Raw genomic sequence first — 13,656 nt, forward strand, 5'->3', positions numbered from 1 at the left:
CTGAGTTTGAGGCCAGCATGGACTACAGATCAAATTCCAGGACAGCCAGGTTCCACAGTGAAACCCTGTCTCAAAAACAAACAAGGGGAGAGGGTTGGCAGTGGAGAGTTGGCTCAGCAGTTAAGAGCACTGACTACTTTTCCAGAGGACTGGGGTTCAATTCCCAGCAACCACATGGCAGCTAACAACTGTCTGTAACTCCAAGATCTGACACCCTCACACACGGACATACATGCAGGCAAAATAAAATAGAATAAATTTAAAAATTAAATTAAGAAGGAGAGATTCTTTCATGATATGAAAGGGTACATGGCATGTCACGACTCCCCTTTCAGGTCCATGAGGAGCGCTGTGTAAAGGAGCTGAGGAAGGACCAAGAGTAAACATCTCAATCAGATGCACAGAACTCACCGCTCCAGCTCAGGAAGTCTGGCTGCCAGCAGCCTCGGAGAGCTCCACTCCTCTGCTGGATGGCTCAGGGCACTGAAGAGCTTCTGTGCACAGGAGTGCCTGTAACACCAAAGGCTCAGATTAGTGCTACAGCTCCCACAGCAAAGGCACCTTACACAACTAGTTCTGAGGCCTCTAAGCCAGAGAATTTAACAGCGCCAACACTTCCAAATTAAACACCCCACAGCCTTAAGCAAAATAAGGTACCAGGCATGACAACTGGCCTGCTCACATAGGATGGTTGGCCTCTCTATTTTTGACAGTGGTCTCAGGTTTTAATTATCAGCTGTAGTGGTTTGAACGAGATGACCACCATAGTCATGAGCATGTGAATACTTAGCCCCTAGCTGGAGGCTGTCTGTGGCCTCCTGGAGGGGGCATGTCTGCTCTCTATGCCTCCTGTCTGTGGTTTTGACATGTGTGAGCTCTCAGCTGCTGTTCAGCCATCCGCTGCCTCCATCCACCATCATGGACTCTAGACCAAATAATTTCTTCTTTCTAAATGAACTACCCTGGCCATGTTATCACAGCAGCAGAAACCTAGATAAAACATCAGTGAATTTCCTCCTCTCCCTCTATCCTCCCCAGGGTCTCATGTAGCCCAGGCTAGCCTCTAACTTGTTAGACAGCTGAGCATGATTCTGAATTTCTGATCTTACTGCCTTTAATTCACAAATACTGGGATCCCAGGAATGTGCCCCCATGCATGGTTTATGCTGGGATGGGATCAAACCTATCTTGCATGCTAGGCAAGTGCTCTTCTAATGGAGCCACCCACGTCCCCAGCTTGGCTATCATCTGTCTGGCTGTTTCCCCAAGCACACCGGCTATCTGCATGCTGGCAACAATGACATGACTATTGGCCCTTTCAGAAGCTAAGACCCCTCTTACATAATGTGAGTCACCCTGCAGAGAAAGCACACCCACAAAGCTTTGGGAATTGAGCACAAACACTGGAGAGAGCCACTTACAGTCTCCTTTGTTCCACAGATAATCCATCTTCCTGGATCACTTTTAAAGAAAGCCCTGAGTTATCCTGCTGTTGCCAAGGGGAGAAGACCTAAACAAAACAGAATTTAAACAAAGAACACTTTAAACCCAACAACAGGATATGGAATCCACATGGGGTCTGATGACTGTTGAAAATCAACACTGTCAGTGCAGAGGAAAACATTATCACAAACAAGTTTGCTTCAAAAATGAGGCCGGAAAGCAATTTTGTTCAGGGTTTTTCAGAGCCAGCAATGCCTTTCTGGGTCACTGTCAGCAGAGACTGTGACCTTCCAGAGGTCAGAAAACCCGAAAGGTGGTGTCAGCAGCACTGCTCTGGCTGCAAGAGCACGTTCCTGCCTGGTGGGGACTGGAAGCCCTGGGACTGGAGTCACAGATGGTTCTGGGTCACCATGTGGGTGCTGGGACTCGGGCCTTTGCTAGAGCAGCCAGTGCTCTGCATCACGGAACCATCTCTTCAGGTCCCCCAACCCCCACTTCTTTTGGAGAAAGGGTCTCACCATGTAGCTTTAGGTGGCCTAGAATTCACTACAGAGACGAGGCTGGCCACAAATTCACAGAGATCTACCTGCCTCTACCTCCCAATTGTTGGGATTCAAGGACAGAGCCACCAGGCTGGCTTTGCATTACCGTCAGTTGGTTCTAAGACACTATCTTACCATTTAAATTGCTATAGGAAAAAGCGGTTATTTTGCTAAGTTGACAGACAACTGATGTTACCTCTGAGTAAAACGCTTGATATATCTTTGATTTTGGGAAAAGGAAAATCATCAGAAAATTGCTCGATCCATGGAACTGAACTGGGAGGTGAGGAAGTAGTGAGCTTCTGAAGTCGATGACAAGGGCGGCTACTACGCTGGTGGAGTCCTGGAGAGAGAAAGGAGTGTCAGAACAGAGTCCACTTGGAGGCTTCAGTCCTGCTAGACTCAGCTTCTCAAAGAAAAGGGCTTACTGAATTTAGCAACAGACACACTCTCCAGCTTCTAGCTATAGGAGATAGTGGAACTCTTTTTTTTTTTGGTGGGGACATGGTCTCACCAAAACCCAAATTAACCTTGAACTCACAATCCTGCCTCAGTTTCTCAGCTGGGTCAGAAGCATGTGCTGTCGCACTGACTCAGATACATATTTTCTCAAATTGAAAATGTCATCTCCAAATTCCTTCTGAGGTATTGTTTTAGGGAGGATGGGGACAGATTTGTGACATGGTCTCGTGAAGTCCAGGTTGGACTCCCCTCACTATGTAGTAGAGGATGACCCTGGTAGTCCTGTTTCTAGTTCCTTGGCTGGGATTAAGGCTTATGTCATCTCTCCCAACTAAGATACTATTTCTTATGATCGATACGATTCCTGCCATTTGATGGATTGTTTTCCATTCTTTTGAGAGTCTCCTTTGATGCACAGAAGCTTTTAAAATTTACCTTTATTTTTTGCAAAGGGTTTTGCTATATAGCCTAGACTGGTCTGGAACTCTTAGTAACCTTCTTGCTTCGGCCTCTCAAATGCTGAAATTGCAGGCATATGCCGTCATGCTCAGCAAGTATAATTTTTAAAATTTATTTGAGCCAGTGAGACGGCTCAGTTGTAAAAGTGCTTGCTGCCAAGCTTGAGAACCTGAGTTCAATCCCCGGAGATCTATCTACACGAAGGAGAGAAAGAATCAAATTCCACAAGTTCTTTTCTGACTTCCACACATACTCCACATTAAACTCCACCCCTAGAAAGTAAATAACAATGTAATTAAATGATGGTGTCTATCTGTGTGTGCAGATCACACTGAGCACCTGGAGACCAGAGGGCGGCTCCGGGGAGCTGGTTCTCTCCCTCCACCACGCGGTCTGGTCATCAGGCTTGCAGTGCAAGAAAGCCCCAGAAAACTTAATGGTTTTTATAATTTGTGTATTACTTTATTTATATGTGTGTTTTGCTCGCATATATACCTATATGCCACATGAGTGTCTGGTGTCTAAGGAGGTCAGAACTAGAGTGACAAATGGTTGAAAGTCACCATGTGGGTGCTGGGAATTAATCCAGGTCCTCTGCAAGAACAACCTCTTAACCACTGAGCCATCTCTCCGGCTTCTGGAAAGCTTTATTTTGATGAAGTTCACTTTGTGTTGTTATTCTTCTGCTGTCTGGGCTTTCAGGGCTCTATCTAAGCAGTCAGCGACAAATCCCATGTCACGATGCTTCTTCCCTATTGTGTCTTATAAGAGTTTTATTGTTTCAGCTTTCATATTTAGATTTTTGATACAATTTGAGTAATCATTTTTGTCCTTGGTATAAGGGTCCAACTTCATTTTCTAGTATGTACATATAGTTTCTCTAATATCATTTACTGAAAAGACTGTTCTTAGGGCTGGAGAGAGCTCAGTGTTTAGGCCTGGGTTCCACTCCCAGTACCAACATGGTAGCTCACACCATCTGCAACTCCAGTTCCAGGGATCCAAACTCTCTTCTGGCCTCTGTGGGCAGCAGGCACACATGGTGCACAGACATACATGTACACAAAATAAACACACACACACAAAATAAACAAATAGATAATTTTTATAGAAAGACTATACTTTCCTCAATAGATCACTGTGAGTTACAAGCCAGCTAGAGCCACACAGAGAGTCCCTGTATTAAAAAATGAATGAAATAAAAGATAATAGAAGAAAAAGAGAGGACCTGAGTTTGGATTCTTGGAAGTAGATTATTTGCATAATTTTACAAGGTTGAGACAAGATCCTTGGAGCAAGCTGCTAGCAAGGTGACCTGTATCAATGAGCTCTGGCTGTGATTAAGATGCCTTGTCTGAAAAGGTTAAGGAAGGAACAGCCTTTAATCCTAACATACAGGAGGCAGAGGCAGAGAGGCAGAGGCAGCTGGATCTCTGTGAGTTTGTGGTCAACACAGAGAGTTCCAGGACAGCTAAGCTACATGGCGAGAGTCTGTGTAAAAATAAGAGAGAGGAGGAAATAACAACTGAACAAGATGCTTGCATCAACCTCAGGCTTCCACATGCATGCCCATGCAATTTGCATATACACACGTAAACATACTTACATGCACAGACCACACACACACACACACTCTCACACACACACACACACACACACACACACACACACACACACACACACACACGGAATGAAGAAAAACAAGTTCTAAAGTAAATGTTTATTGAGTTTGATTGCTGAATGGTGGTTTGTTTCTTTAAAAAATTCTTTAAATGGAGTGGGGTGTGGTGAGACACTCCTTTAATACCAGCACCCAGGTGGGGAAGGCAGGCTGATCTTTGTGAATTAAAAGACAGCCTAGTCTACATAAAGCAAAGTCTGAGCTACACAGTGAGACCTGGTCTCAAAAACATGGAAACGAAACTCAGTATAAGGTTAAAGTAACCTAACAGTATGGTATAGTAAAATAGAACAGAGTCTATATTATGCCATTACATACATAATCTAATTTATTTTTAAGACTGGGTAGCTCGGCTTGACCTGGAAGTCACTAGAGACCAGGGTGTGCTTAAACTCACACAGTGCTGCGATTAAAGGTCTATGCCACCACACTCAACCTCGAGTTGGGCAAATACTTCAACTACTGAGCCATTTCCAGCCTTTCTTTAGAACTTAAGTTATTCATTTTGTTTTTTTCTTGAAGACGCGAGTGAACAAAATTAAATTTTAAGTTTTAATTACTATGCCTTAGAGAGCCATGAAACAAAAATGGTTCTAATCTGCAGCCCCTTGCCCAAGAACAGTCAGTCTCTGAAATGTCAGAGGCTGTTTTTTTATGGGAGATGACAAGCCCGCCACATCTGCACTTCCCTAACCAGTTTGTCTGACCCATCTGCACAGGCTCACATGTGGGTGGGAGGTTCACAGGCAGGAAATAGGTCAGGATGCATGCTTGCCCCTGATTGGACCTGATGGAAAATGCAATGAATTATGGGTTTTCCTTCTTAAGCCCTTGCCATACTTAATTCTGGGCCATTTCCCAGGAACCCAGGTATGGACCTGGCCAATATTTAATTAAATCTTGTTTCAAATTTGATTTAAACTGTGGTAGCAGTCTTATTCTCAACTAGTGGGAAAAATCATTTTTCTGGAGGCCTCAGCGAGATTCAGACCACCCACCCAGATTTTTTTTCTTTGATTTTTGAGACAGTGTTTCTCTGTAGCTTTGGAGCCTGTCCTGGAACTAGCTCTGTAGACCAGGCTGGCCTCAAACTCACAGAGATCCGCCTGCCTCTGCCTCCCAAGTGCTGGGATTAAAGGCGTGCGCCACCATTGCCTGGCAACCTATCCACCCAAAATTTAAAGCTAGATGTGGTGTGACTATCTGCTTCAAGTTCTTACCACTGTGATCTCCCTACCACATGAACTGTAACGTCTAAGTCCTTTCTTTGCAAAGTTGCTTTTTTGTTAGGGAATTTGTTTCAACAACAGAAACGAAGCTTGCACACAAGGTCTCTATATAACCCGGGCTGGCATGGAACTTCCTATGTGGACCAGACTGGCCTCAAATTTGTGGCAATCTTCTAGCCTCTGCTTCTGAGTGCTGAGTTACAGGCATGCACCACAACATCTAAGGCTCTTAAATATCTCCTAAGCTTAGGAAGTCTTTCTGCTCCTAGAGATTAATGAACATTTATTTTTATATCTTTTATACATATGGATTTTTAAATTGTTTTTATTGAGGTCCCTTCTTTTCCTTCCCCTCCCCTTCTACCCTCTCCAGTGAACCCTACACTCCCAATTTACTCAGGAGATCTTGTCTTTTTCTACTTCCTATGTGAATCCATGTTATGTCTTTCTTCGGGTCCTCTTTGTTGTCTAGGTTGGTTTTCTTCTTTGCTTTATGTCTAGAAGCCACTTATGCGTGAGTACATATTATATCTGTCTTTCCAGGGCTGAGTTACCTCAATCAATATGGCTTTTTCTAGATCCATCCATTTTCATGCAGATTTCAAGATATCATTATCTTTTACTATTGTGTAGTACTCTGTTGTAAAAATGTACCACATTTTCCATTTTCTTTATTTCATTTCTTTTTGGTTTGTCAAGACAGTGTTTCTCAGTAGCTATGGAATCAATTCTGGAATTCGCTCTGTAGACCAGGCTGGCCTCAAATTCATAGAGATTCACCTGCCTCTGCCTCCTGAGTGCTGGGATTAAAAGCGTGCTCCACCACCTGGCAGTACAACATTTTCTTTATCCATACTTTATTTGAGGGACATCTAGGTTGTTTCCAGGTTCTGACTATTACAAATAATGCTGCTATGAACATAATTGAACATATATCCTTGTGGTATGACTGAAAATCCTTTGGGTATATACCCTACAGCGGTATTGCTGGGTCTTCAGGTAGATGGTTTCCTAATTTTGTGAGAAATAGCCATACTGATTTCCAAAGCAGTTATACATATTTGCACTCCCACCAGCAATGAAGGAGCAGTCCCCTTACCTCACATCCTCTCCAGTATAAGCTGGCATCAGTGTTTTTGATCTTGGCCATTAAGACAGGTATAAGATGCAAATTTTGATTTGCATTTCTCTGATGACTAAGGATGTTGAACATTTCCTTAAGTGTCCTTCAGTCATTTTAAATTCCTCTGTTGAGAGTTCTCTGTTTAGGTCTGTACTCCATTTTTTTTATTGGATTATGTGATCTTCTGATGACCAATTTCTTGAGTTCTTTGTATATTTTGGAAGTCAGACCTCTGTCTGATGTGGGGTTAGTGAAGATTTTTTCCCATTCTGTAGGCTGTCATTTTGTCTTGTTGACTGCATCCTTTGCTTTACAGAAGCTTTTCCGTTTCAGGACGTCCTATTTCTTAATTGTTTTTCTCAGTGTCTGTGATTCTAGGGGTCTATTTAGGAAGTGGTCTCCTGTGACAATGCATTCAAATGTATTTCCCACTTCCTCTTTTATGAGGTTCAGCGTGGTTGGTTTTATGTTGGTCTTTGATCCATTTGGACTTGAGTTTTGTGCATGGTGATAGATATGGATCTATTTTCATTTTTCTACATGTTGATATCCAGTTATGCCAGTAGCATTTGTTGAATATGCTTTCTTTTTTCCATTTGATATTTTTTGCTTCTTTGTCAAAAATAAGGTGTTTGTAGGTGTGTAAATTTAAATCTGGGTCTTCGATTAAATTCCATTGGTTCTTCTCTGTGTTTTTATGCCAATACCAGGCTGTTTTTTTAAAAAATATTTATTTATTATGTGTACAATATTCTGTCTGCGTGTATGTCTGCAGGCCAGAAGAGGGCACCAGACTTCATTACAGATGGTTGTAAGCCACTATGTGGTTGCTGGGAATTGAACTCAGGACCTTTGGAAGAGCAGGCAATGCTCTTAACCACTGAGCCATCTCTCCAGCCCCTACCAGGCTGTTTTTTAAAGTAGAGTTCTATAGCTGTGTTCTATAGTAGAGTTTGAAGTCAGGGATTGTGATGCCTCCAGAAATTCCTTTGTTGTACAGGATTGTTTTGGCTATCCTAGGTTTTTTGTTGTTCCATATGAGTTGAGTATTGTTCTTCCGAGATTTATGAAATTTTTTTTTTGTGATTTTGATGGGCATTGCAATGAATCTGTAGATTGCTTTTTGGTAAAATTGCCATTTTTACTATGTTAATTCTACCTATCCAAGAGCTTTCCTTTTTCTGGTGTCTTCTTCAGTTTCTTTCTTCAAAGTTTTAAAGTTCTTGTCATACAGGTCTTCCACTTGTGTGATTAGAGTTACCCCAAGATATTTTATGTTATTTGTGGCTATTGTGAAGGGTAATGTTTTGCTGATTTCTTTCTTAGCCCATTAATCATCTATATAAGAGAGGGCTACTTATTTTTTTAAAGTTAATCTTATATCCTGCTACATTATTGAAGGTGTTTATAAGTTGTAGGAGTTCCCTGGCAGAATTTTTGGGGTCACTTATGTATACTGTTAAATCGACAGCAAATAGTGAGAGTTTGACTTCTTCTTTTCCGATTTGTATGCCCTTGACCTCCTTTTGTTGTCTTAATGCTCTAGCTAGAACTTCAAGTATTATATTGAATAAATATGGAGAGAGTGAACAACCTTTTTTGATTTCCAGTGGGATCGCTTTGAATTTCTCTCCATTTAGTTTGATGTTGGCTGTTGGTTTGCTGTATACTGCCTTTATTATATTCTTTGTATCCCTGTTCTCTCCAAGACGTTTATCGTGAAGAGGTGTTGAATTTTGCCAAAAGCTTTTTCAACATCTAATCGAATGGTCACATAGTTTTTTCTTTCAGTTTGATTATATGGTGGGATTACATTGATAGATTTTCATATGTTGAAACATCTCTGCATCTCTGGGATGAAACCTACTTAGTCATGGTGGATAATTTTTCTGATGTGTTCTTGGATTTGGTTTGTCAGTATTTTATTGAGTATTTTTGCATCAATATTCATGAGTGAGATTGGCTTATAATTCTCTTAGTAGTGTCTTTGTGTGGTTTGAGTATCAGGGTAACTTTAGCCTCATAAAATGAGTTTGGCAATGTCCCTTCTGCTTCTATTGTGTGGAACAATTTGAAGAACATTGGTTATTAGTTCTTCTTTGAACATCTTGTAGAATTCTGGCTGAAACCATCTGGTCCTGAGCTTCTTTTTTGGTTGGAAGACTTTTGATGATTGTTATATAGTTCAAATTAATTTGCTTATCTGGTTTTAATTTTGGTATATACTTATGAAATTTTAAATATTTAATTTGTGGCTGGAGAGATGGCTCAGGAAGTAAAAGCACTTGCCACATAGCCTGATAATCTTAATTTGATGCCCAGACTCATGACAGAAGAAAGGACTGACTCCTGAAGACTGCCTCAGACCTTCGTGTGTGCACTGTGGGATGCATGCCTCTTCTCTACCAGTAATAAAGTTAATGTACGTGTGCATGTCTCCATGTGAGACCTTCGTGTGTGCACTGTGGGATGCATGCCTCTTCTCTACCAGTAATAAAGTTAATGTACGTGTGCATGTCTCCATGTGAGTGTAGGTGTCAGGAGAGACCAGAGCAGGAGTTGAACCCTCTTGGAGTCTGAGTTAAAGGTAGTTGTAAATGGCTGACATGGGTACCTGGTTCTATGGAGGAGCAGAGCAAGTGCTTTTAGTCACTGAACCATCTCTTCAGAGCCTACATAAAATTTTTTAATGGGGTAAGAATCTACTCCCACACTCGGGCATGGTAGTGGCACACGCCTTTAATCCCAGCACTTGAGAGGCAGAGGCAGGAGGACTGCCCTGAGTTTGAGGCCAACCTGGTCTATATAATAAGTTCCAGGACAACCAAGGGTAGGTAGAGACACCCTGTCTCAAACAAAATAAAAACAAAAACCAAACAAACAAATAGAATTGCTCCCCCCCCGCCCAATGAGCTAACCTTGCTATCCCAACACTGCTTCTTCATTCTTTTTGTTTCTAAAGATTTATTTTACTTTATGAATGTTTTGCCTGCCTATGTGTATGTGCACTACATGTGTGCCTGGTACTCAAGGGGGTCAGAAGAAGGCATTACATCCCCTGGAACTGGAGTTATGGATGGTTATGAGTTAATATGTGGGTGCTGGAAACTGAACCCAGGTCCTCTACAAGAATAACAAGTGCTCTTAACTGCTGAGCCATCTCTTCAAACCCATTTGTTGTGGTTGTTTTTCTTTTCTTTTCTTTCTTTTTTTAAAAACAGGATTTCTCTGCGTAGCTTTGGAGCCTGTTCTGTTTGGAGCTCTGTGTTGCTTTGTAGACCAGGCTGGCCTCAAACTCACAGTGATCTTCCTGCCTCTGCCTCTCAAGTGCTGGGATTAAAGGCGTGCTACTACTCAGTTTTGACACCACTGCGTGGCCCATTTCTTTATTCTTAAAGCAAAATTTTAAAATTGCATTCATGTACATGCTGGAGTATCTGTCATGTATTGCTGGTGTCAGAATCCCTAGAGGTGGAGTTACAAGTGGTCATGAGCTGTCTGACATGGTTGTGAGCTGACATGGGTACTGGGAAATAAACCTGGGTCCTCTGGAAGGGCTGTAAATGCTCTTAACTGCTGGAGCCACCTCACTAGCCTCTTGATCACTGTTTCTTTCTTTCTTTTTTATTTATTCTTTGTCTTTCACATCATGCATCTCTATCCTATCCATTTCCCCATCCCTTTGTATCCGCCCTCTACCCTTGCAACCTCCCCCCCAATAAAATAAAATTTAAGAGAAAAAAAAAAGAAAAATCAATCTTGTTATGGAAGCTGCAGCGTGACACTGTGAGTTATGCAGTAGACCCTCTTGTCCATAAATCTTTACTTGCAAGTTTTCAGTGCAGAGTCATTGGTCTGGTTCAAGCTCTCTGGTTTCTGCTATACTATTGATTCTGGGCCCTCACTGGGATTTTTCTTGGATATCCTGTTGTTGCCCTGTGTCATGGGGACTGCAGTTTTGGGTCTGCAAGACTGGTCTATTCACATGCTCCAGGAGAACCATGGGTAGCTTGCAGGTTTGTCAGCCCACCAGCTCTCACTTGTCCCCTCCACAAAGGTGAGCTTTCCTGCATTGCCCTGGCTAGTTCACTCCTTGCATCGATGAGCAAGGGGCGGGGACCAGTTCTGCTTTCAAGTCTCATGGAGAAAGTGAGCAATTTTTACCTCCTTGAACACATACAATTCTTTCCTGTGGTTAGAAACCCACCAACGTCATAGGTGAACCTTCCAGTTCAGAAGTGTGAGCCTTGGGCTTGTGTGATGGCCATTGGATGAGCCATTGGAGGTCTTTTTCAGCTACTTTCTACTATCTTTAGGATGACCAACTTGGGCATGTGGTACTATCTTCTGACCTAGGCCTTATTAGCAAAGCACTGAACTGTTCTGAAAATATACAAGCCTCTCTTCATCCCCCTGCTGGCCTGCTTCAATGGGGGTTCCTGCCACATGGTAATGGAGAAGGGAAAATGGTCTATATGTAAAATATATTTTAGAGCACCAAAGCCAGGGTTGAAAAACCACATACCCCATCATAGAAGGAAACAGAATTCATGTGATCCTTGGAAATGATGATACTTCCATGGTGACGGTGAGAAAACAGGAGGCCACCAGAGAAGAAATGCACATTCCCTGGAAGAAAAAGAACACTGGTCAGAGCTGGAGTACTAGACTCTTGGGCAAGAGTCCAGTGTCCTTCTTGAAGGTACTAGAGCAATAATGTAACCTTCCTGAAAAAAGAGATATCCTAAAGAGAGACACTTATGCTCCAACAATTAAAACAATGAATCCCAAAGAATTATAATCTCCCAAGGAGCCGGGTGGTGGTGGTGCACGCCTTTAATCCCAGCACTCGGGAGGCAGAGGCAGGCGGATCTCTGTGAGTTCGAGACCAGCCTGGTCTACAAGAGCTAGTTCCAGGACAGGCTCAAAAACCACAGAGAAACCCTGTCTCAAAAAACCAAAAAAAAAAAAAAAAAAAAAAAAATCTCCCAAGGAATCTCATGCTGGGAAAAGAGAAAAGCGACGTCCTGGCCCAGTGTGTGACTAGTTGGTTTGGGTCTTGGCACACCTTTCTCTTTTCTTTCTTTCCCAAGCTCCCTCACTCCCTCGCTCCCTCCTTCCCTTCCTTCCTTTCTTTCTTAAACAAAAGAACTGGCTAGTTGGGCTACATATTTTGTGTGACACCCAGAATATTCTTTATTTCTTCTGACAGAAACAAAGAAGCAAATCATAGAAAAGCCTTGTTTCGCTGTATTTGTTGCTTGACTCCCCCCCCGCCCCCCCCATAAGACTCTAATGAGATGGTCAGCAAAGCCAGGAGCTGTTTATCTGAGGATGTCTTGACTCCTCACTGGGGCTGCAAAGACCAGGCTTTTCCCCAACAACCCCAGCAGAGTAACTAGACACCGCTATCAGGTGCACTTATATAACCTGTGCGCTGACGCTGATCCTCTGCTCTGGGGAAGCTCAAATGACCTCCAGGGCCTCCAACAGAGAAAGGAAGCACATACGGTTTTTGCATAAAAATGAGAAAAAAAAATAAGAGTAGGTGTCCAGCTCAGTAAGTGCCTATAATTCCTGCATTCTGGAAGCTGAGTAGGAGGACCGCCCGGAGTTTAAGGCTAGCCTTGGCAACATAGTGAGTACAAGACTAGCCAGGGCTACATAAAAAACCTCTCTTTAAAAAATCCATAAGGAAAAACATCCAAAACCAGCAAGCATACATACTGTCAGCAGATGTCAAGAAGCAAAATTCACATGCCCTTATTGGGCATCTTCAGAGGATATGCTTAAAATAATTTGGAGATATCTGCTCCATTTGTGAGAATTTTTTAAAAAATATCTCCCTTACCTTGTAAAACCTGTATGCAAATCTTTTAATCTCCACCACCCGGTAATTTTTTTTTTTTTACACAAGCGCCCTCTGCATTCCCAGAACTGGAGAGAACTTGTCCCCTTCCCCTTTTCTATCATTTCCTTTGTGCTGATTTCGTTTTTTTTAAATTAGCCAATCTTGAAAGACTGAGGCTTGACCTCAGCCAATCAGAAAAGACAAACTGATCACCTGTGTTAGAATAACAACCAAGTGTGCTTCCTGTTAGGTCTCAAACCCAGGCCAAACCTCATTCAGTACCTGTGGTTCCTCCCAATGCTCCTCACCCTGCTTCCCTAACCTTTCCTGCCCCCCAGTCTGATCCCTATATAACTCAGCCATTCTGGCTAGCCTGGGCTGCCTCTCTTGGTTGGGGGCTCCTCTCATTGTCAGATTTAGCTGCGGGCCATGCTCAGCCTGGACTCTTCCTCAGTCTCCATGCTCTAAGAGTAGTCATGTCTTCCTTTTAGTTCATTCTTCATTCTCTTCCTAGAACACTTTGGGACATCCTTTTTACAAAAAGAAATTGCTTTGCCAGGTTACTTTTGCTTTGTTTGCGTGGTCCTTTGTGCTACCCTCAGATTATTCTTTGTTTCTAAGACATTGGTGAGTTCATAATTCTCTGTCTCTAAGCTAGCTCAACCCTAAAGAGAGCCCAAGAAGTAATGGGTACAGTTATTTTGAAAGACCTAATAGAGCCTTTTTTCCTTTTTATCATTTTTAGATTTATTTTATTTGATGTGTATGAGTGTTTTGCCTGCATATCTGTATGTATACCACAAGCATGCTGGTGCCCATAGAGGTCAGAAGAGAGGGACAAATCCTGGACCTGAAGTTACAGCTGT

The 13,656-nt window shown here is 42.5% G+C and overlaps 1 protein-coding gene across 7 annotated transcripts in view; it reads right to left on the reverse strand.

Annotated features, from left to right (window-relative positions):
- Positions 1-13,656, reverse strand: part of Dnaaf9 (dynein axonemal assembly factor 9) — a 133,866-nt gene that overhangs the window by 33,419 nt on the left and 86,791 nt on the right. For all 7 annotated transcript variants that reach the window (XM_075962196.1, XM_075962194.1, XM_075962198.1 and 4 more), the window contains 4 exons: positions 11,465-11,568; positions 2,182-2,328; positions 1,422-1,510; positions 412-510 (listed from right to left, as the gene is read on the reverse strand). In XM_075962196.1, coding sequence (XP_075818311.1) covers positions 412-510; positions 1,422-1,510; positions 2,182-2,328; positions 11,465-11,568 — 439 coding nt within the window. The remainder of the gene's footprint in view (positions 1-411; positions 511-1,421; positions 1,511-2,181; positions 2,329-11,464; positions 11,569-13,656) is intronic.

This window comes from Microtus pennsylvanicus, chromosome 2 (assembly GCF_037038515.1).
Source record: "Microtus pennsylvanicus isolate mMicPen1 chromosome 2, mMicPen1.hap1, whole genome shotgun sequence".
In the NCBI taxonomy this organism is placed as follows: domain Eukaryota; kingdom Metazoa; phylum Chordata; class Mammalia; order Rodentia; family Cricetidae; genus Microtus; species Microtus pennsylvanicus.